Source organism: Crotalus tigris, unplaced genomic scaffold (assembly GCF_016545835.1).
Source record: "Crotalus tigris isolate CLP2741 ecotype Arizona unplaced genomic scaffold, ASM1654583v1 scf7180000024117.2648584, whole genome shotgun sequence".
Lineage (NCBI taxonomy): Eukaryota > Metazoa > Chordata > Lepidosauria > Squamata > Viperidae > Crotalus > Crotalus tigris.
In genome coordinates this window covers 1,150,152-1,175,576 of record NW_024100394.1, presented here as the reverse complement: position 1 = coordinate 1,175,576, position 25,425 = coordinate 1,150,152, and the positions used below count along the sequence as shown (strand labels likewise).

General features: G+C 37.0%; 1 protein-coding gene across 4 annotated transcripts in view; it reads right to left on the bottom strand.

The window, feature by feature from the left end:
- Positions 1–25,425, bottom strand: part of ARHGEF10 (Rho guanine nucleotide exchange factor 10) — a 103,828-nt gene that overhangs the window by 34,658 nt on the left and 43,745 nt on the right. For all 4 annotated transcript variants that reach the window (XM_039322602.1, XM_039322603.1, XM_039322604.1 and 1 more), the window contains 9 exons: positions 23,941–24,111; positions 21,523–21,668; positions 18,061–18,233; positions 6,990–7,105; positions 6,301–6,428; positions 4,396–4,496; positions 2,922–3,043; positions 2,349–2,435; positions 792–1,018 (listed from right to left, as the gene is read on the bottom strand). In XM_039322602.1, the coding sequence (XP_039178536.1) occupies positions 792–1,018; positions 2,349–2,435; positions 2,922–3,043; positions 4,396–4,496; positions 6,301–6,428; positions 6,990–7,105; positions 18,061–18,233; positions 21,523–21,668; positions 23,941–24,111 (1,271 nt within the window). The remainder of the gene's footprint in view (positions 1–791; positions 1,019–2,348; positions 2,436–2,921; positions 3,044–4,395; positions 4,497–6,300; positions 6,429–6,989; positions 7,106–18,060; positions 18,234–21,522; positions 21,669–23,940; positions 24,112–25,425) is intronic.

Genomic DNA, 25,425 nt, shown 5'->3' with positions numbered 1-25,425 from the left:
TGCATATTATCTGTGACTATCTTAGACACAGTCTAAAAGTAACATTATTTTAGAATTTACAATCCAAACCCAAATCTAGTAACGCTGAAATCAATCTACAAACTCTATATTTCTATACTATTTCAGAATTTATGAGGAGAGAATTTGTCAGCTACAAAATACAGTGTATTACTTTCCGAAACACACAGAGAGATTGGGGGAAAACAGAGGGAACTGTACATTTCTTCTAATGCAAGAAAAAGAACGCTTCCCACTTGAAAGAGAATATTTTCTTTATCGTGCAGAATGTTCAATACCTAAACCTGCATCTCATATATCTTAGGCTTTTAAATATTACTTCTTTTTTGTTGGCCTACAGAACTACTGGAACCTACAGAACTACAGAATGTTGGCATAGAATTATTGAAAGAAAGAGAATGAGAGGGTGAAAGATTAACCATCAGACCTAAAATGTTTCATCAAGTTTAAGGCCATATTACTACAGAATACTCAATACGTTTGCCTTAATTTATTAGTGGCAAATGACCACAAAAATACTATTTATTTTAGTTCTGAATACACCCCACTGCTTGCAAAGAATGAGAAATCATCCTCATTTGTTTAAATGCAATGTAACTTCCTATAAGGATGTGCAGAGTTTTAAATAAATTAGATCTTTCAAAATAACTATGATTAGATTTAGCCATTGGCCAGAAATATGTGATTTGGTGCAGCATTATATTTTTATCTCTCTCTCCATCTCATATAGAACTAAATAATCCATAGAAGTGAAGCACAAACATTAAAAATACCTTCCTTCTTCCATGCCTAGACAAATAGTAGACACATTGAAAGGTTTTGTAGGCATGTCTCCGGATTCAGGAAACATATCATTTGATTCTTTGGATTCCTCCTCTTCTGGAATGTAGACCATACAAAGAATTCTTGACTCCACATTGAAGCATTCAATAAGCTTTGGACTGGAGTTTTGAAATGATACAATGGCGATTTGGCCCATCTGATTAGTACAACTGCCAATCTGTATTATAGAGAAAAGTTTTACTCTGCTTCATAACAATATCTCTTTAACCAATAACATACATGGCAAAGTTCATTAGAAAAGAAATCATTAAGTTTTAAGCTGAACGATTTTTTAATGAAACTATTTTAAATTAAGTAGTTTCTAGAAACTGGACATTAAAAGAAAATAATAATACTACATGCCTAACTTACTGACTGAAAATATGGGGGGGGGGATTCACATGCTAACCAGAGTTTTGTTCCCTAAAAAACTTCTTTATTTCTTTAACAGCATTATGTACTGCAAATATATTCACACATATATGTTTAGCATAAAAGAATTCGTGATAGTTCTAGATTTTATTTGTTAATCCTACAATAGACGTAATTTTACAATGGATTACATTGCCAACAGAAACACTGATGATGACCAGGTTTTAGGAAATTATTACTTTGTGTGAGTTCTGCTGTTAAATATATTTCATACCTCTGTTAAAATTAAAAAATCTCACTCTCCCTGTTCAAAACAGTGTAAAAGATAACAAGTGATGATTTGCAAAAATTCATATAGAGGGATATGAGGCACAGAAATCAACTTCAGGCCACAAAATACACTGTTGCATAATGTCAAAGGATCCACCCATACTCGTAACTTTTTTTGTTAATACTGAATGTCAAGGGTCAAGTTAGATAAGATACTGGGAAATCATTCTCTACCCTTAATTTTTATAAGCTTTTAGAATGGTTTTGACATGCCTGATTGCATATTATGTATTAGAATGATGCTTAAATCTTTCCTAACCTGGCTGTGCCTCCCATTCTAACAATTTCCAAGAAAAGAGGCCTTGAAAAAGGCTTATATTGGGAAAACTATCCTGCTGCTTTCATGCACTAAACATCACCTGTCCTTTATTCAGTTTTCATCTTAAAAAAGTTAAAACCAAATGAGCAGACTTTTTTTTTAAGAACACAGTCATCAGTATGTTATCCTGCTTGGTATATCTCTATCTCTCTCTATCTCTATTTTTTTTTCTTTTTACAACCCTGTAATTCCTTTTTGTCATGGTGGAGTCAGGGCGACTGAATGGAGCTGAGTATTTATGGGCCAGATGCCCTTCCTGATGCCTACATGGAGTTCAGAGCAGGTATTTTCTCTTTGCATCCTGATAGAGAAACATTTGAACGCTCAACTTTCCAAGTGGGAGGCGAGCATCCTCACCTATAGGCCACCATGCCTCTTATCTATATCATTGAAAAACTGAATTTTCAAAAGAGAATTAATTTTTAGACTATTATTCCATTCTCTATAAATGCTATTATGTGAACTTTGAAAAAAATTAAATCCTTACCCACAGAAACCCATACTCCATAGAAAGAGAATCAGGATCACTTTCTTCACATAAACAAGGTTCAGGATTATAAGCAGCACATTCAACCTTAACCCACAAAATAAAGATCATTAGTAAACATCTTAGATATTTGTTATAGCAATAAATAAATAAATGATAATGCTTTTCTGGCCCAGTGCTAGTAAAACTGAAGCAAATGAGTAAAAGAAAAACAATTTATATTTTGCCACCTCATGTCACACACTTAAATCTCATTCAGGAATTTGAGGAGCCTTCAGTGAACTAAAATTACATGAGACATTTCAGATGAAAGAAAAAGGCATGGTACATGAGCAAAAATCAGCTTGTATGTTTGTCAGACTTGGGTCTGACATAAATGCAAATGTATACTATTAACCACTTTTTATGATCTATGTCAGTTTTGGAGGGTGACATTAAATAAGCTTCTAGAAAATGCTTTCAGTCCAAATAACAAAGAGGAAATAAACTTAACTTTAGGTAAACTACATATTAGCTCATGCATGTTTCAATCTGTACATTAGCTATTTAGCAAACTAAATTGATGATCTTTACCTTAAATTCCTGTTGTTTGGCCATCATCACAGGCATGTGTTTCACAAGGAGTGGGTGTTTCTCTTTTTTAATCTGATTCCCGTCATCATCTATGCAGAACCAACCCAGCAGATTTTCATCAGCTGTAATGGCAAAAGGGAAAAAAGAAATGTCTTTGTTTTTCAATAAGTTATGGCTATGTTTTTATGTATCAAATTAAATATGAATAGACATTTATTTTCTAGTAACTGTCTCTGTAGAATAAGCAAGTAATCAAATGTTTTCTTTTAAATGCCCACAAAGTTGTTTAATACATAAAGGCATAAAGGTTAAAGTTAATAATGGGAAGTTCTAGAGAAACTTTCAGCCTTATGCTGCTTAAATCTAGAAGGCAACATTTACGTATTCAAAAATCACGTTTTAAAAGATAACCAATATTTAGAAAATCTCTAGAAAAAATCTCTCATGCTATTTGAAAGATGACCTTCCAACAAATATATTAACTTAAAACAGTAGGGTAAAAGAGTGTTCGCAGAGATGTGATGGGTTATTCCTTCTATAGATTTTAACTTCAAGGATGGTTAGGCTACTTCCAAAGCAGAGCGAATGCATCAATATAATGAGAAGATATAGTGTTTATTATATATATTATAGTAATAATAATATTATATATTAAATAATAATATATTATTATACTATTACTATATTATAGTAATAATAATATTATATATTAAAGAAGGGAGAGAGAGAAAAAAAGGAATCAATATTTTTGCCAGCAGGAGAAACCCCAGCATTACTACCATACATACACATAGAATAAAATAGCAAAAGGATACACAAAGAAGTTCAAATCAATGCACAATAAGGTTATAATAAATGTTTCCCCTGTCCAGTCATGTCCGACTCTAGTGGGCAGCGTTCATCTCCGTTTCTTAGCTGAGGAAGCCAACGTAGTCCAAAGACATTTCTGTGGCCATGTGGTTACTATGACCATATGTCAAAGCACGTACCTTTCCACTGAACTGCTATTTATCTACTCACTTTCGAATTGTTAGGTGGGCAGGAGCTGGGGCAAGTAATGGGAATTCCCCGTTGCATGGTACTACAGTCTCAAACCTGAACTGTCAGCTTTCCTGCTGACAAGCTCAGAGTCTTTAATGGCTGAGCCATCGCACCCTTTCAACTATAATATAAATTAGCAAAAAAAGCCTGACTACATCTAACTTCATATTTTCATTAGACTAATTTCTTCAGAGTTGCTGACCCTATTCCAGGACTGAAATGGTTGATCTTAGAGACTCCTGGCAAAGAAGAGCTGATTTTTTTCTCTCTCTCTCAATTGATTGTTTTTGAATTTGCTGGTCACTATCTAGAATAAATTAACTGATTCTCTGTTAAGTGTTTCTCTCCTTTGCCACAATCATTCTGAAAGCAAAGCTAACTGTCCTTTAGTTTAATTTATGTAAGTTTCAAGTACAACAAAGGAAAAGCTTACCTAAAGTAAGCTTAGCCATCTGTAAACTTCTGATCCACGACTGTTTGATGGCAGGTGTAAATGTATTGAACACAGCTGTAAAGAAAGTAGGCCGTCCTGATCTATTAAAATTAAAGAAAGTAAGTCAGTGCGTATTCCTATTACATATAAAATAAAAGTATTCCATCTATTCTTTTATCAATATGAAAACAACTATTCATTAGCTACAACTGTAGCACCAAATAAATTATTATACGTTCTATTGAACAGCATTAGTATTTTTTACAATATTGAAAGGTGCACTTCCATAACTTGCAAATAGATTTTATTTAATGCCTATCTAAGTAAAGACCTATCAACTCTCCCAGAGTTGGGAAACCTTCCTATTTCTGTATTTTGGGACAAGAGGCTGACATTTATAGTCATTGTATCCCATTATTCTGACTCCATTTGTAGCATAAGTGATCAATGTCCTATATTGGTAATCTTGTACAGCCTTTCAGACAATTGTGCTTCTCCTTCCACTGAGGAATACAAGTTATGTCAGAGTTGTGTTACTATCTCTTTTACCTGTGGGTTGCTACTGGTATAAAATCAAAGCTAGCAGATTGGTACAGTATTTGCATACTGAAACAGGGTTATAGAAATTGACCAGATTAGGATTTCTTATAACTTCTGAAATATGTTAGAGAATAAGAAAATAATAAGCAGTCAGACTGAAGGGGACACAACTGTCCATTCTCATACAAGGAAAGGAAGTTTGATTCCTTATGAAGTTGTGTTTTTTAAAATCTGTATCAAATGTCTAGAGAAGGAGGATTGCTGGCTCAAGTAGTCCTCGACTTACAACCACAATTGAGCCCAGAACTTTTGTTGCTAAGTGAGACATTTGTTAAGTGAGTTTTGCCCCTTTTTACAATCTTTCCTGCCGTATTTGTCAAGTGAATGACTGCAGTTGTTAAGTTAGCAACATGGCTGTTAATGGCTTCCCCACTGACTTTGTTTCTCAGAAGGTCACAAAAGGTAGTCACATGATCCCGGGACCTTAAAACCATCATAAATATGATTTCCTAATCCTAAATGTGAGTCAGTTGCCAAGCATCTGAATTTTGATCACATGACCATGGGGATGCCGCAACCATCGTAAGTGTGAAAAAGGGTCATAAGTCACTTATTCTCTGTGCCATTATAACTCTGAATGGTCACTAAACAAATTGTTGTAAATTGAGGACTACCTGTATACGTGTATACAGAAAAGACATTGAACTAAATAAACACAGCATCGGTTAGCTAGTGGGATTTTATTTCAGCTCCCTTGGACACCTAAAACACTTCCTACTTCTGTAGTTATTTATTTATTTATTTATGAGACTTATATACCGCTTTAAGTGCAAGCACTCTCTACGTGGTGTACACCAGTAAGCAATGTATATATATATTTAAATTGCCCCCAACAATCTGGGTCCTCATTTTACCTACCCTGGAAGGATGGAAGGCTGAGTCAACCTTGAGCCGGTGAGATTTGAACCGCTGACCTGCTGAACACAGTCAGCTAAAGTGGCCTGCAGTACTGCACTCTAACTGCTGCGCCACCTCGGCTCAGTTATGAGGTGCATATTGCCTGCTCACATCTTGAATGTAGTATAAATTATTAGGTACTATTTGCCTGCAGCTTATTTAGCAGCAATTATTAGGGAGTCCTTGAAAACTGCTGCCAGAAAAATGTCTCATATATAAAGACAGATGTTATCAAGACCTGCTTCCTAAGCACATGGCTATCATCCTTATTTTGCATCACTAAACATGATCCTCCTCTTCCTCCTACCCAGAAGCTACATTTTACTGTGCTGGCTTTCACGACAACTTCTCCCTCAGGTGCTTTCCAGAAAATATACGTCTCCTCTCTAGCTCAAGGGTGCTACTAACTTGTCCTGTTTTCCTGGAAGCTGAAGCTGAATCCGACAGCGGTCTGCAGCTCTAATTTCATCTTCTTTTTTCAAAATGAGTTTCTGTAAACCTGAGGTCCAATCATGAGCCACCGATTGATTTAAATTCTGGTGGAACAACAACAAGAAGAACAAATGTTGAAGTTCATACAATGTTACATTAAGTTTATTTTGCCCGTGGTATCAAAAACCTGTGAGGCTGGGCTGCAAACCATTTTAAGATACATCATGAGAATTTAAGCTAAAATTTCCTTTGTATCTGGAAAGGCCTGCATTTAATAATAGAAGTCTACTGCCATTCTATATAATTTTTACTTGAAAGGGACACAGGCACAAACATGATGTAGAGCATGGATTAAAACCAGCATTAAATAATGCTTAAACAGACTTGATAGCACAACGCCCCATGCTAAAGAAATACTGTTATTAATTCATGATACAAGCGTATGACATTTTCCTTAACATCAGGAATAAAAATACCCTATTAAATACCCTATGCTTAGACTGCACATACGGAAATAGGTTAAGTACAACAAACTCAGCAAGGCATTGCTAATCTCCTCACAACTCTCCAGTTTACCATTCAGCAATAATCACATTAGTATCACACAAAAGAGGAAAGTGTTCGCTTAATTTGGAAATTTAATTCTACAGCCATCACTTAATTACCTGGTAGTTTCCCTTCAGACTGCATACTAGTTGACTGATTTGGCCAACTACATTCAAGTCATGTAAGAGGTTCTGCAAATCACTGTACAGTTGCCCTGGTCCCATATAAAGCTTATCTAGAACATAAAAAATATGTAATTAAATGTTTATAAAGTAAGACAGTTATTAGACAAACAATACACTTTGCAACCAAAGTTATAGGAATAGTACCTAAAGTGGATATACACACCCCCATCAAAGTGTCAGGTTTTTGAGATGTAAAAAATACAATTTATAAGCTGTACAATTCAACTGAAAAGTAAACTAAAATCTTGTAGGAGGAAAAATAACAATAAAATAATGTACAATAATGTGGTTGCATAACGTGCATATCCCTTGTAAGTAGGGATGTGGCTGTGATGAGAAATAACCAATCACATTCAAACTGATGTTAAATAGTAGTCCATAGACACCTGCCATCAATTAGCATCATTCTAATCAAGCCCATATAACATTCAGATGTTGTAGTAGGGTTTTTCTGACATTTACTCAGTTGCCTCTTATAGCAAAAGCCATGGTCTACAAAGAGCTTACAGATCTCATTGTTGGAAAGTATCAGTCAGGAGAAGGATACAAAAAAATTTCCAAGGCATTGGATATACCACGGAACATAGTGAAGACAGTCATCAACAAGGGGAGAAAATATGGTACAACACCGAAATTATCAAGAACTGGATGTCCGTCCAAAATTGATGAAAAAAACAAGGAAAACATCCAAACTGGCTACATTTTGCAAAAAACTACTTCAATTCTGACAAAAGCATGTGAGAAAATGTGTTATGGTCTGATGAGACCAAGGTTGAACTTTTTAGCCATAATTCCCAAAAGTATGTTTGGCACAAAAACATCGCATCATCAAAAGTACACCATACCCACAGTGAAGCATGGTTACAACAGCATTATGCTTCGGGACTGCTTTTGTTCAGCTGTAACTGGGGTTTTAGTCAAAGTGGAGGGAATTTATAAATAGTTCCAAATATCAGTTCATTTTGGCACAAAATCTTCAGGCCTCTGCTAAAATGCTGAAAGTGAAGAGGAATTTTACCTTTCAACATGACAAAGATTTAAAGCATATCTCCAAATCAACAAAAGAATGGCTTCATCAGAGGAAGATCAAAGTTTTGGAATGGGCCAGCCAGAGGCCTGATACGATTTTAATTGAAAATCTGTGGGGTGACCTGAAGAGGGTTGTGCACTAGGAGGACTTTGTAAGGCAGAGTGCGCAGAAATTCCCAAGGCAAGATGCCATGCCGATAGGGTCCTATTTCAAAAGACTGAATGTTGTCATAAAATCAAAAGGTCTTCAAAAAGTATTAGTTTAAGGGTGTGCACACTTATGCAACCATTTTATTGTAAGTTTATTTTGATTTTTTTCCCCACTAAAAGATTTCATTTTGTTTTTCAATTGAATTGAACAGTTTATCTGTTACAGTAAAGGTAGAAATAATTCCGAAATTATTTATCTTTATCTGATTTCTTTACATCTCAAAAACCTGGCATTTTAACAGGATGTGTAGACTTTCTATATCTATAGTATACTATTCTATATATAAAATAGATCAGAGGTCGCCAATATTTTCAAGCTGGTGGACCAGATGGAAAGGGAGCAGCTGGGAAATTTGTGTATGCACGCACATATGTGCGCATGAACAGGGCCGCGTGCACCTGCATGGGGCTATCAGCCCCGTTTGCACAGGTGCTAGCCACCACTGCTGCTAGCACCGGAGCGCATACACAAATGGGCCAAGCAACCCGCATGGAGTTAGTGGCCCCATTTGTACAGGCGTGCAGGCACTAGCCGCCATCACACTAGCCCCACATGCATGCGCAAATGGGACCTGCAACCCATGCACTCATGCTAGCACCTGCTAGTGGCCCCATTTGCACAGATGTGCAGGTGCTAGCCACCGCCGCTAACCCTGCACGCATACGCAAATGGGTTTGCAGGTGCTAGCATGAGTGGGGATAAGCCACCCTGTCCCATGGCCCAGTGGCCAGTAGGCCACAGCCCAATAGGGTACCGCAGCCCATAGGCTGAGGACCCCTGTAATAAAAACTTTAAAAACAATGGTTTTCCCCATTTCATTTTATAAAATTCAAACTCTATTTTCAATTTAACTATTAATTCTTTCAAAAACATAACAAAAACTCATCCAAACATCATACCCAACCTAATCCAACCCTAAATTAAAGTAAGTATTAGGCTGCAATAATTAAATATTAATTACATTAATTAAATTGCTAACAGATGATCAAATGATTAATTATAATTTATTCCTTTATCACAAAGAGGACATAATGTGATCTCTCTATATTTTGGAATTTAAGTTACAGCCATGCTTTTTAGAGAACAACTGAGAACACCTTGGTTCTCAGTGTTTTAAATATATCAAATTTAGGCATTTGTTTTTCTCTACCATAAACAGAACAATAAAGAGTCCACATCTGATATCAAACTGACAAATGGCAGCATCAGTGAGAATACATTAAACAAAAGCAAGTGCCAGAATCAGCAAAAACACAAGCTAAATAATTTGGTTTCAGCAATTAGAAAGACAATCTGTACATTCTGGATATGTTTCTGAACAAGAAGAACTTAATTAGCAGGGCAGTCTTCCAATTACATGTATCTCAATGATTTAGCATATAAATTGGAATAGATTGGTCTATTTGTATATATTATGCAATCAAAAGAAATTGTTAATCCCAAGCATCTTTTAATTTCCATGTATGATTGCAGAACATCACAGCAGAACAATATCACTTCATGTCATATTTAAGACTGTGCTCGCCATCTGTATTTAAATACTTATAAACATGATTCCTTTTTAAAAAGATCTACTATTCAATTAATCAGGAGTGTGTACAGCTATTAAGATGTTTGTGTTTTTAACTGATCAAATGAACTGATTAAATGAGCAGTATAAACTTTAAATAAATCTGTATGCAGGCTTTAAGATTAGAAGGCAATGCTTATTATTTAATATATGTTTCATAAATATGCTTGAGTATACACATTTAAGAATGTAAGAACCCAGAGTGCTAATAAATAACTATTCTGATTTTGTTTTTCATTCTAGATAAGAGCATGCTTATCCCTGAGCAATTGTAGCATTGTTTTCTGTAATTATGTACAATATATAACCCCTTTTTTAAATCTGGGGTACTCTAAATGTGCAGAATTTCAATTCCATCCCACAATTCCCCAGCCAGCTTTTGAAAGGCACAAGATTTGGAAAGATCATTCCATAGGCAAAAATCTGTAATAAATACAGTAACATAGTTATCATTAATTATTGAAAATTGTTTTGGGAGTGAAGGAATAGCTTCCATGTTACCTTTCTTTGGCTGAATTACGTTAACTGAAATAATTATAGAGGCTCAGACAAAATGTCCTTTTGAATGTCCGCTATTGACAATAGTCTTTGGAAGGTTGCTTAAAAAATAATTAAAGTACTTAAGGATAAAGAAAATGAAAAAGGGAAAGCAAATTAAGATGTGGGCAGATTCATAAGGGTGAAATGTAGGGATTTTTTTTTAAAAAAAATACTGCTCTTTTCAATTTTGCAACTTTTCAAATAGAAATAAAGGCAAATTTCAAAGAAGTTCTTTTATCTTTTGAGATTCAGCATAAATGGAACTTTCAATTTAGGAGGATGTTACTATTTTTAATTTTTGTATGTATATAACAATGTTCAGATGAAATCACAAGCACAGTTGATGACAACTTGTGAATATGCCTTGTCATGCCAGCAAGTCCTTGTCTGTTGCACAGGTTTCTTTTGTGCAGCCACACATATTTCTGGGAAAAATAGCTTTAAAAAGCCACAGATAGGTTCTACATGCCTATTCCCATGTGCTACAAAACCCAGCTGCGTTTAAATATGTTTACAACTAATCATAACCTGTGGTAAATCATGTTGTCCAAACATAGTTATAATTAATGCACAGTTATACAGCATTTATATAAGCAGTACAGAAACAGCAGCACAGGAAAAAGAACCAAGGACCATTAGACTTCAGTGGATGAATTTTGGACTTTTGACAAAATCTGAGTTCAATTTCCTACCCAATGAATGGATAGTTACTATGCATATGCAAAATAAAATAGACACACAAGGAAGATAGGACTCCTGGAAATAGTTACATTATTAGGGTGAAGCATACAAAGAATATTATTATTGAAGGTGACAGTAATTATGAAGAATATTGTGAAGGCGCCACAGGCCATATAGTTTTCATTAAGCCATAAAGTGTATTTGATTCCACCCCGCCTTTGTTACTTATATAAGATAACGCAAAATAGAGAACATACACAATACTCTTCTCTCCTCATATTTTTCCCATAATAACAACCCTGTGAACTGGGTTGGGCTGAGAGAATAACTGGCCCAAAGTCACCCAGCTGACTTTCATGCCTCAAGTGGGATTAGAACTCAGTTTCCTAGTTTATAGCCTGATGCCTTAACCACTAGACCAAAATGATGCCATGGTTTGCACCTGAAAAGGAAAAGCAATATCTGCGACAACAGGGTTTAATATTACTGCTAAAAAATCAGATACCAGGGAATTTACTTAACAACAACAAAAATAGAGCTTTTTAATGAATAATTATTTGCAGACTTAGAAATCTGTAAAGGTAACTGTGTTAAGATGGAGAACATATCCAATACTCCTTCCTCCTATTTTCCCCACAATAACAACTCTCTGAGATGAGCTGGGCTGAGAGTGAGTCATTTTTTTGTGAGATGCCAAAGAGATTTTTGTGAGATTTTTTGTGAGGGTGAATGTGTGAATTAATTAATTTATGTATCACTAGGATTTAAAAACAACTTGATGGCACATAATCAATCTACGTACATGCATGTTTAGCTATAGATTGGTTCAACACAAATGACTAAGCTATATATGTTTGTGTATATATACAAATCTAGGAACATTTTGCTATGTAATTTTGTGCACCTGTCTCCTGTAATATGAGAAATCCTGTCCCGTAAGACTTTTCTTCATAGGAAGCCCTATCCAGGGGTTCTCAACCTTGACAACTTTAAGACTTGTGGACTTCAACTCCCAGAATTCCTCAGCCAGCAAAGCTGGCTAAGGAATTCTGGGAGTTGAAGTCCACAAGCCTTAAATTTGCCAAGGTTGAGAAGCCCTGCTTACTAAGAATGAGAAAAATTCTTGCTATTTTGAAATTAAGTTCTCTGAATTCTGTTCATAACTTTGTGCCAATTAAAATGGTAGAAATAGGACAGGTTGAGATTTTCTGTTTTCCAGCTGTTTCCATTCTGTGAACCCAGCTGTTCCCACTCTGTGAAAATAGGCATCACAGGCCAAAAGTGGGAACCACCTTGAATAAATTCAGGTGCATTCATGCTCATGCAGACAGATCAAGAACATAGGACTGAGAAAGCAATGCAGCCTGTTCTAATATGAAACTATCTGTGATCTAAACAATACGAAAATAATTGTGGTTGCTAGTGACCCAACCGTTGTGTAGATCTGATCTACCTATAATGAAAGTGTAGAGTTACATAAGGTTGTATTTTTTCATCTTATCAAACATTCAGAAGCAAGGCTTTTATTACAAAAAAGAAACCAAACCAAGAATCCTACAGAAACAGGGTTCAAATAAAGGAAAGCTTTCATTGATGATTTAGATGTTGATCTCCAACCGACTGGCACAAAATATCCCTCATTAATATTAAAGGTAGGGATCAAGCAACTATGTCTTTTTAGATTTTCTAGCTATACAAATTTCCTGCATCTCTTTGTGTGTGTATATGTTACATAAGCTCTTAATACACATAACAATAACTGCCACTAGCCCTGTGCCTTTCCTTGGTTACCTCTGAAATTGCCACCCACTCCTGGTTGTCATGCCCAATAATTGAAGAACCTGAATAACAAAGGAGATTCTGATGTTTGCTTGGCATGATAAATCCAATTAAATTTACAAAACAGAATTCACAAAAAAACTTGAATTCTCAGTTGGAATGAAACAAGATTATGTATTAAACAAGCTCACAAATGAAGATGGGAATTAAAGTGACACTGAAATCTGATCAAATCATGTTTAATTTTACAGAGGCAAATACAGTGGTTTGGGGAATTAAACATTGTTCTAAGGTTAAAAAAGCATGTTTAATTTTCTCTATTAATCTATTATGTAACTAATGCAATCCCTAAAATTGGCAAAGTGAATCTAAATCAGTTTTCTCAGAAGCAAGTAGAAGTAGTGATGTTAAAAATCTTACGGTATGTAGAACCATGGTGTGAAAAGGTACCTCAGAGGTCACCTAGCCTCTTTGCTTAATGTAAAATCTATTAAAGCAATGGTGACCCGGAGTGGGGGGGAGGGGGAGAGGGGAAAAGAGGGAATGATTTTGTGGGAGGAGCAGGTGTCATGTGCAAACACCTGCAACAATTGTGGCAACACATGTGTGAGTGAGGCGCAAGTGCCTGCAACAAGGCTTGCGTGAGTGGACCCACAAACGCCCATGAAGCGCTTGTATGAGTGGGGCCACGAACACTCACGACGACGCTCGTACAAGTGGGGCCACGAACATCCTTGAGTGAGGCCATGCGCATGCACACACAGACATGCATGCAACGGTGTCAATTAGGCCACAGCCTGATAGTGGGCCGTGGCCCAGACGTTGGAGACTTCTGTATTAAAGCACATCAGATGACTATACAGTCTCTGTTTGAAGATGAACAATGAGGGGAAGAAACCATTTCAATAAGGAAACTTGTTCCATTCTTTGAGAGCTCTTCCTGTCAGGAATATTTTGCTAATAACTAATCTAAATCTGTTTTCTGAACCCAGGGCTTCTAGTCCTACACTGCAGGACAACAGAAAACAGTTCAACCCCTCCTCTAGATGACCTCTTTTAGAAACCTGAAGATTATTGTACAAGTAGTCCTTGACTTACAAGTATCCGTTCAGTGACCGCTCAAAGTTACAATGGCATTGAAAAACTGACTGACATTTTTTCACACTTACGACTGTTGCAGCGTCTCTATGGTCACATGGTCGAAATCTGGACCATTGGCAATTGCTCATATTTGACGGTTGCAATGTCCCAGGGTCAGGTCATCACCTTTTGCAATCTTCTGTCAAGCAAAGTCAGTGGAGAAGCCAGATTCACTTGACAGCTGTGTTACTAACTTAACAAGTACAGCAATCCACTTAACAACTGTGGCAAGAAATGTCATTAAAATGGGGCAAAATTTACTTAACAACTGTTTCGCTTAATTTCTGGACTCAATTATAGTCCTAAGTCAATGACTACGTATATTACTTCCATTCACAAATGGGAGTATCAATATCAATCAGTCTAGACTCTTGGTGACTGCCTATACCAGGGGTAGGCAACCTTGGCTTTTTTATGACTTGTGGACTTCAACTCCCAGAATTCCTGAGCTTGGGTGGCTCAGGAATTCTGGGAGTTGAAGTCCACGAGTCATAAAAGAGCCAAGGTTGTCTACCCCTGGTATAGGGCATCTGATCTCAAGAGAAACTTTCTTTCGTGTTGAGACTTTTCTTTTGGGAGACCCATCCTGGTGTACCTACCACCACGCTATAGATAGTGAGAATAATAATGTGGGACCTTCCGTTGCTCTTAAAGCCTCTTTGTCTTCATTAAAGCACACCCTGCTGTTCTAAGTGTACACTCTCTACAGTACTCTTTAACAACAAAAGCTCGCTAAGTTTTCACAAGCTGCACAGCAACAGCACAAGTCTCAAGGAAAGAGGTAATGATATTAAATGCAGGTGGGTGGAAAGATCAGTTAAAGGAAGCAAAACCAGCCTGGGAGCTATGAAGGCATCACGGAATTTAACATATGTTGTGAAATGAAGATCACGCACATATAACTACTTTTTTTATTTCATTACCATCAATTAAATGGCCAACCCTTCACATTTCTTAGAAAATCTAATCATCTCTATAAAAGAAGCACACAAACTGCTGTTTTTCTCCAAGAAACTGAAGAGGTTGCAAATATTTACTGATTTGCTTCATACGTCACAGTAAGCTACTGTTTGCTTAATGGCTGAGAGCATAGATCAAAATTGGCTTCAACTCAGTGTAATAAGCCATCATTTATGAACAAGTCATATCTAGGCTAAGTGTAATGTGTGAGTCCACCGATTGTACGCATTTAATTCTTACACTCTACAACAAAAGTTCATTCAAATCTCAAAGTGCTGATGCGATTTCTTCTAACTGTTGTTCTTGCAGGTCAGAATTTCTGAGTCATGTGGGTTCCACACTCATGGCTTTCTGGGGTTACTTAATGTTTTTTCAGCACCTAGACCAGGGGTCTTCAAACTTGGCCCTTTTATGATTTGTGGACTTCAACTCCCAGAATTCCTCAGCCAGGCACACTGGCTGAGGAATTCTGGGAGTTGAAGTCCACAAGTCATAAAAGGGCCAAATTTGAAGACCGCTGACCTAGAACTTCCTCCTCTGCTTTTAGGAATGGGATTTTCTTTCCTGCAAGTTTTCATTCACAAGACAGGCCAAGGGAAAGCAATGACCCTGGCTGGAGGATTCTGGGAGTTGAAGTCCACACATCTTAAAGTCTGAGAAACATTGCTCCAACATTTCACCTTTATATGTTCTAAAGAAAAATTTGGTATTCCTCTTTCAAATAACTTCTAAGGTAGTCCAAATAGCTTCAAAAAGTTATTAGCAACTGTGTTGGTGCTAAGGCAATTCTCACATGTTTTTGTTCATTGTAATGTCACATAGTATTATATAAAAGTGCAACTCACCCAGTTGAATAATTTCAACAATAGCTAAATTGTACAGTATGCCCTAACTGCCATCATTTTGGGCACTGATCAGATAAGATTTTTATTTTTTTTTATCTTTATCTTGTCTTTATTTAACCATTGGGTGCTGTCTCTTTCTCTCCTCTCTCTATATAGTAGTCCACAACTCCATTTTGTGTCTAAAAAGCACCTATTCTTCTCACCACTATGAAACAACACAAAAAAAACCTATACAAAGAAAATATAAGGAACAGGAACATGAACAATACGTTTATAGAAAATAGTGCCTCCCAGTTGTATTAGTAGCATAATTTTAACCATTCTTAGCCAGTTGGTTACAATAGCTGGGAATTTTTCTAGTCTTAGTATCCAGAGACCACCAAGATGGAAAAGCTGGAATAAACTATACAGACAGGAGCTGTGCTCAATTCTAGACTGAAATGGAAAAGACAGGTAGGACTATATTGTTTCTAGGGGGTTCTTAAAAAAAGCTCTGCATGCTTTTTATATTATTTATGCTATTTCGAGAGTACCACTGATAAATGTATGCAATGGAAAAAGAAAATTCTCCTTCAAGTTGAGATCTACTGTTGAAAGATTCTATAGGCATGTCGTTTTCTTGCCAGCACTACAGAAATGGTTAGTTACTGGCTTCTTCTGAGATGGTTTATTTTCTAGTGTAATTTACAATCCTGGAGATTTCTCATCTAAGTACTAACTGGCAGCAACCCTGATTAGCTTCTGAGTACCGACTAGGTCAGGGGTAGGCAACCTTGGCTTTTATGACTCGTGGACTTCAACTCCCAGAATTCTTGAGCCAGCCAAGCTGGCTCAGGAATTCTGGGAGTTGAAGTCCACGAGACATAAAAGAGCCAAGGTTGCCTACCCCTGGACTAGATAAACCAAGTGCTGCCACCTGCTGAAGCATTACTACAAGGAAGAATGATTTCACTAACCCCAAAAGTCAGCCCAAAGTAAATAGCTTCTTGCAATGTTGCTCTTTGATTCTGGCAGTTTTCTAATAAAGATGAAGATGGGTCATTCTTCAGCAGTACAGTAAAACCAATTTTGCAACAAAAGTATAACGTTCTTTTTATTGTGCGAAACAGACTATGTCTCTCAGAAGATCTTCCCCTGTCTTATTTGCAGATTTAATGTCTAAAAAAAATAAAAATTGGGAAACTGCTACAGAGGCTTGGAGATACAAAGGGTGCAGATTAAATGGCTATATTTCAATATAGGAAATTCGCCAAATTCCATTAGTTAATCCAGATTAATACACAACAGCTACTGAAAACGGAAGCTTAAGTGACCTGCTCTAGTTGTAAGCTTCTTGTGTGAATGATTGCCCATGCAGCTCAAACACAGAAAGAGAAATCACTAGGTGAAATATGCACTATAAGTAGTCCTGGACTTACAACCCTTTGTTTAGTGACCGTTCGCAGTAACAACAGTGCTGGAAAAAGTGACTTACGACTTTTTTCACACTTATGACCATTGCAGCATCCCCATGTTCACTTGATCAAAACTGAAATGCTTGGCAACTGGCATGTATGTATGATGGTTGCCTATTGTGACTTCCTGACAAGCAAAGTCAATGGGGGAAGCATACTACCATACTAACTTAACAACTGTAGTGATTCACTAACAACTCTGGCAAGAAAGGTTGTAAAATGGGACAAAACTCACTTAAGTGTCTCAGAAATTTGGGGCTCCATTGTAGTCGTAAGTTGAGGACTACCTATACCGATACAAAATATATACATGCCAGTCTCATAACAAATCCTTAAGATGTTTTCTGAATACAAATAGTATTCAACATACGACCACAACTGAGCCCAAAATTTGTTGTTGCTAAATGAGACATTTGTTAAGTGAATTTTGCCCATTTTACAACATTTTTTTTGTCACAGCTCTTAAGCGAATTACTACAGTTATTAAACTAGTAACATGGTTGCTAAGTGAATTTGGCTTCCCCATTGTCAGAAGGTTGCAAAAGGGGACCCCAGGATAGAGTTAGTTGCCAAGGGTCTGAATTTTGAGCACGTGACGATAGGGATGCTACAATGGTCGTTAAGTGTGAAAACCAGTCACTATTTTCAGTGCCACTGTAACTTCGAATGGTCACTAAATGAACTGTTGTAAGTCAAGGACTACGTGTATTAACATTTAAAAAAAAAAACTAATGTAAAGCCTATCTACATTCACATTGCGAAGCCCATTCACAAATAATAACCGGCCGCTACTTACTTGGCTTGGCATTGGTAACCATGATCTCAGAAGATGACTGCAAAGGGAACCTGCAGTTCTCTCCTTGACCATCATTACTTCTATACTCTATGACGTCGACATGCCCAAGTGGCAAACTCCATTTTAATAAGTACCTCTGGCCACTCACGACACCACTGCTTTCATGGGAAGAGCTGAAAAAAGGCCACAAAGAAGGATGAAAAGAGGTCATTTTTTTCTTATTATTTTCAGATTTTTTTTTAATGTTCTCAAACATAAATCTCCCCAGTGTATAACTTTTTGTTCTAATTCTACAAGTACTGCCCAAAGAAAAAGTCCCAATGGAACAAAATTGGATTTAGAGATGCTGCTACCTTATGTCTGTGTCTGGCATTAACAAAAACCACAAGGTAAATTGCAGATGTCATGAAGATTTTTTATCATTTTTAAAACAAAAGCAAACTTAACTGTAAATGTTTTGCTACATTACTTCTTTGGTTAATGAGCAAAAATTTCCAGAAAAAAAAAACATCAGGGGATTTATTTCTAAATGAAGTAGAAAATGTTATCATCCAAAAGGAAAAGGCCACATTTAATTCCCATTGCTCCACAGGACACTGCATTTTGAGGAAACACCTTGTGTAACTGATCCAAGATCTTGCATGCAGATACAAAGCATAAAAACACCAAAATGTGTGTGTGTGTGTGTGTGAGAGAGAGAGAGAGAGAGAGAGAGAGAGAGAGAGAGATATTCCCAGGACATATAAACCATGTAAGGAAGTGAGAAGAAAGTATTGAGTGGGTTAAAAAGAGAAGCAGAAAAATTTCCAAAAATCCAAGAGGAGCAAACAGCAAAAGGAGAGCTGGACTAATTAATATTAATATTATTAATTAGTCATTAATAATATTAGTCATTAATAATATGACCAATAATGACTCATTATGTTTATCAAAGACTTTTTAAAAACATATTTATTTTCATTTATCAACAAGACTACAAAACAGAAAAACAAACATCCAGTGCTAACAATGAAAAAGAAAAATAGCACTAGCAATAGTACTTAGACTTATGTACACCTTCACAGTGCTTTACAGCCCTCTCTAAGCGGTTTACAGAGTCAGTCTATTGCCCCCAACAATCTGGGTCCTCATTTCATCAACCTCAGAAGGATGGAAGGCTGAGCCAGTCAGGATCGAACTCCTAGCAGTGACCAGTGAATTAACCTGCAATACTGTATTCTAACCACTGCACCACCACGGCTTTTGTACACAAAAAACCTGTCTGTTAAAATGTCAGATATATCTAACACTGAACATAAAGAACCCACCCCGGCTAGATATTATCTATCTATCTATCTATCTATCTATCTATCTATCTATCTATCTATCTATCTATCTATCCATCCATCCATCCATCCACCCACCCTCCCACCCACCCACCCCTTCAATTTTACCCTGGCAAGGCCTGCTTACTTGAACATATTCAGTTGCCATAGGAATGCTGTTGGATAAGAGCTTCTGTGTAGCAAGAGATCTACATTTGCAGATATATGCCACCCACATAATTACATGAGACTATGAAATTTAGAACAAGGCATTTCACAGCAGGGATGCAAAACGCAGCAGATACGTAAGACTATTATAGGATCCTGTCTGTAGGGAGAGCGCTCTCAAACCTACCACAGTGTATTTACATGCATTATATGTGATAGTTTGAATGCAAAACTGTGGATTTTTAAACTTGTGCTTTTCTCATATCGGCATAGACGAGGGGTCTCCAGTCTTCACTTCATCCCTCCCTTCATGAAGTTTCAAACTCTTCATTAACTCCAAGCACTTATTATATGAAAATAATTTAATAAATGCTACTTTAACTAATAGTGTAATAAATAACAATAATAACAACCATCTTCTCCTGGTTACATCTACCTGACCTATCAGAGAGGGGAGGTAAGGAATGTGGCGGATCCTCTCTCCTAAGGAGATACATCCACTGGGACCAAGAAGGGCCTTCTCTGGGGTGGCTCCCTCCCTGTGGAACATAATCCCCGCAGAAATAAAATTGCCCCCTGAAGACTTGGTTTTGCTCAAGGAACCCAGAGCCCTTCAAGTGGCTTATTTGATTAACTGTTGTCACCAGAGGGATCAGGGTAATTGTTTTTTATTGCTTTATATTAGGTATTATCTTTGTAAGCCCCCTGGTATCACTGACACTATGTTGGGCAGCCATATAAATTTTCTTAAATAAAACAAAACTGAACATCGACTTCTTGGATAGTCCTCTCAATCCTTATTTCTATATTCTTGCTTCTATAAAAGCAATAGCAATAGCACTTAAGACTTACATACTACTCCATAGCACTCTACAGCACTCTCTGAGCGGTTTACAGAACCACTCTATTGCCCTCAACAATCTGAGTCCTCATTTTATCAGCCTTGGAAGGATGGATGTCTGAGTAAAAACCTTGAGCTGGTCTTCATTGAACTCTTGGCTGTGAGCAGAGTCAGCCTGCAATACTGCAGACTAACCACTGCGCCACCATGGCTCATTTTAATACTTTACATAACGTGGTATTTATACCTGTGAGGATTTTGAGTGCAAAACAAATGCTTGGAAAGTTCATTTAGAAGGATGTGATCTAACAGGCTTTTTGTTCTTTTACTTCCTTCCCTACAAGCATACGTTGTGCATTTCCCTTCTTGAAGAAAAATGAAGGGAAAGAAATCTATAAAGCTGCACCCATATTGTAGCAGTACAAAAAGTAGCAAGCTGACCTGCAAAATATTTCATCGACATTAATCTCACAATTCTAGAGTTGGAAGAGTTTATTGTTTACAAAAGGACTTTTAAATGAAAAGACTAGATTCAATCACCTTTGGTTTTTTGAAGGTAACAGTTTTTAAGAAGTATAGCGTCAATCTCCTCTAATTCTAGATATTCCAGATTATTTTCTGAAATACAAAATTTTGCCAGCAATAAGTACTGGAACACTGTCCTGTGAAGTTTTGGATCTTATCTCATCAGGGCATTCTACTCCTGCATGACTGGCAAATTTCATTTGTATGGACAACTGGGAATTTGGCATTTTTCTTACCTTTCCTGAAGTTAAGAAATTAAGTAATAAAAAGCTTCTAATTCTTAAATTATCTCTAACACATCTCACTGACTCTACATCAATTTTATTTAATCAAGACCCATCCCATTCTGACCCTTATACCATCTTCTTTAGCACTGTTGTTCAATTTGCTAGTATGCTGAGTATTTGTTCATTAGGAAATGTAATGATGGGGAGGATTTTCTGCTTACAATACAATGAATGTTCTCTGCCACTAAGTAAGAGCCCTGAATTATAATCCATGATATACATGTAACCAAAGACCACGTAAAATGGACTCGCAGTAGAACACCAAAAAAAAACTTTTCCTAGTTTATATGTCTTATCTCTTTAGCAATTATTTTATAGTGCGTGAGTAGAATCTTACCGAATATGCACAGTAGCACACATGAGTACATCGTTTAACATAAACAGACGTCGTTCTTTGGTTTTCATGATCTCCCCTTTGTCTGTATAAACAGTTTCTAACATATCATCACTTCGGATGAGGTACCGGTTGCCACTGCTGAGTAACTGAATAATACGAAAAGATTTCATAACACAGTATTTTTACATCTGAATATATTCTGCTTTAAAATATATGAACCACTTTCATGAGTCCACAGAATCTTGTTATGTAATAAAATTCTTCCTTTACAATTTTGTATCTGTAGCATCATGATAATCAGGTATCAATTAATCCTTCATTTCAGTCATGGATCAACATAAAATACAAACAAAGAAAAAAATAGACCCATTTCAATAATAACTGTGACACTTATAAAAGACAAAAGTTAAGTAAAAGCCTGATTGCTAATATAATACTATAAGGTTAAAAGAGTAAAATCTGTCTAGATAAATTCGTAATATTAAAAGTAGGACTACAGACTAAAGGGGGACGGTCTGAAGGCCCACAAAAAGATGTAAAAACAGATGAATATTACAACAAATAAAAGAGGAATTCTCAGTAGGTTTACTCATACCCTGTACCAGTGGTGGGATTCAGCCGGTTCGCACCAGTTCGGCAAAACCAGTAGCTAATTTTTTGTTGTCCAGGCCCAAAATGGACTTCCAGAAGTGGCATCCACACAGAGAACTGGTTGTTCACACATTTGAATCCTACCACTGCCCTGTACTCTTAATTATCTGTATGCAAATTTTAATTGCCACCAGGCAAAATCAGGCAACATTGTATGTAATCAATGGTTCCTTTTCTGAGAAGATAAAATCAAGAAGAAAACTTTCATCATGACCTATAACAATAGTTTCTCAACTACATATATAATAGGGGCACTATTAAAGCACAGATGTGGTGATCTCAATAGCCTTTGCGCTACATGGAGAAGTTCACATAAATATGGGGACTCTGGTTAATAGCAACAAAACTTATATACTGCTTCATAGTTCTTTACAACACTCTAAGCCAGGGCTAGGCAACCTTGGCTCTTTTATGACTTGTGGACTTCAACTCCCAGAATTCCTGAGCCAGCCATCCTGAGGGGAAAGGGAGAGGTTTCCAAGCCGAGCCATGCTGGCTCAGGAATTCTGGGAGTTGAAGTCCACGAGTCATAAAAGAGCCAAGGTTGCCTACCCCTGCTCTAAGCAATTTACAGAGTTTGCATATTGCCCCCAACACTCTGGGTCCTCATTTTACTGACCTCGGAAGGATGGAAGACTGAATCAACCATGAGCCAGTGAGGATCGAACTCCTGGCAGTGGGCAGAGTTTGCCTGCAATACTGCACTTTAACTACTGCACCACCACAGCTCTTAAATCTCCTATTAAGAACTAAGGAGGGTCAAATAGCAAACCTGGCTTTGTTGTTACGCAGGGGAGGTTAATGTATGCAACTATCTGCCTAGTTCTCGCCTTGAATAAATTATGTGAGCTCATTTACGGGCTGGAATGTGACTGATCTCATTCTGGAATTACATTTAGGGCTCTTTCTCAAACAATTCTTTTAGCCTGAGTGTACCCCACAAGAAACTATAGCTCAAGTTGTCTAGAATTGCTTTTTGCCCCCAAAATTGTAACTGATCAGTCAGGACTAATGGGATGACTTCTGATGGGAAAAAACTGACATACAACTTTACTCTCTGCATTCAATAACTTGGTTATGATTGAAGAAAACCTGAGAATAAATTGGTTAGTCTTCAGAATGTCAATGGAGATGGTGTAAGGACACTCAGAGCCTTGCACATCTATCCAATGAATACAGCCTTCATCACACATGCTCCTATATTGGCTCTCCCCCCTCTCTTTTTCCCCACTTGGGATAGAAAACCAAATTCAGTACTGGCGGCAATTAATGTCCATGAAACAAATGGGATGTATTTGTATAAAATACATATTAGGAATAATTATCTAAGAAAGCCTGAACATTTTAGAATCCATCAGAACTGGCAGAGTTGGCATGCTCTAGGTTTCTTTATTATACACTGTCATTCAGTGGGACCTAGGACGTATGCCTTCTCTGTCACCATGTCCTGCACCAGAGAACAGGATTCCTCAGAGATCTGGATGGCTCTGATCCTATTGGCCTTTCACAAAATATTAAAGAACTGGATGCTTGCACAGACATTTGGGTCAAAGGTGGGCCTGGTCCCTTTTTTTGACTGTTTTGTTTACTAATTGGAGGGGAAAGGATTTTCCACCCCAGCATGTGTCACCGTATGGTTTGTATATTGATTTCACGAACTATGTTATTTTGGGTTTCAGAGTCACCTTTGTGAGCTATGCACATATTTCAAACAAACATTCTTAACAAGAGACATAAGAGAAAAACAAAAAGTGCCATTTTCCAAACCTTGTTCAGATAACGCTCATTCATGGCTTTGGCTATTTGTTTTATTTCACAGCGCTGATCTGCATCTCTTTTCCTTTCATTTAATTTCTCTGCCAGTGTTTCAAGTTCTGTGAGAGCCATCTGTAGAGGCAGCCTGTCTGGGTGGCCTTTAGTCGTGTTCTTCAACATATCCTGGACATAACAAAAAAAAAAAAAGGGGGGGGGAGTTTGTCATGCTAATTCAGCTTATTTTTCTTGACTAGAAAAAGGAAGTCATTTAAACATATCTGTCTCACAGCTACCCTTTCCAAAGCTACAGATTCAATCCTCTTTAGGGTTTATCTGCTATGTCAAGTGAGGTACACTTACCTAATTTTAGAAAGCACCGTACAATCCAGTTACAAAGTCTCTGGGCAATTGGTTCCAACATCAAACTGCTCATAAGCACTTAATTTTTTTTTCTAATACTCACATGAAATTTGCCCTCTTGTAACTTAAAAGTCATTATGCCACAGCACTGAGAAATAAAAAAGTCTTCATCCTCTTTTGTACAGGTAGTCCTCGACTTATAACCTTTCATTTAGTGACCAAAGTTACGATGGCACTGAAAAAAAGTAACTTATGGCCATTTTTCACTCTTATGACTGGTGCAGCATTCCCCATGGTCACATGATCAAAATTTGGACGCTTGGCAACTGGCCTGTATTTCTGATGGTCATAGTGTCCCGGGGTCACATGATCACCTTTTTTTGTGGCCTTCTGACAGGCAAAGTCAACGGGGAAGCCAGATTCTCTTAACAACTGCATTGATTCGCTTAATAATTGTGGCAAGAAAATCAGGCAAAACTCATTTAACTACTGTCTCGCTTAGCAACAGAAACGTTGGGCTCAATTGTGGCTGTAGGACGAGGAATACCTGTATGACATTCTTTCAAGTCATTTGAAGGATATGATCATATCTCTTTCCCCAGAAGCTTAAAGATATCTAGTTAATAAAGGAGAATGTTTGTACCTCAGGATTGAAATGAGGGGTCTTTCGTGCTCTCCGAGCTTGGTTATTTTCTTGCAGATATTTCATTACCCAAACTAGACAACATCACAGCACTGATGATATTACCTAGTTTGGGCAATGAAATGTCTGCAAGAAAACAACCAAGATCAGGAAGCAATATGGACCTTTCAGATATCTAGCTTTTTCAATCTTTCTTTGAAAGATTTACTTTCCCAATGTTCCTCATTTCTTTTTTCTGACCAAACAAGAATAAATGGAAGGATTATTTCCCATAATTTGAAATTAACTGAGCTTGATGCAGCCTAATGCTTCATTTGCCTTTTTTTACAGCCGTATTACACTGCAGGCTTACATATATTCACTTAATTATCATGTCATCCATACTTAATTAGGTTGCTGATCAACGTGTCACGGAATACTTTGTAAAATGATTCACTGCAATCAAGGTACATTATGTTTACAACAGTCCATTAAGGAATTGCCCAGTCAAATCA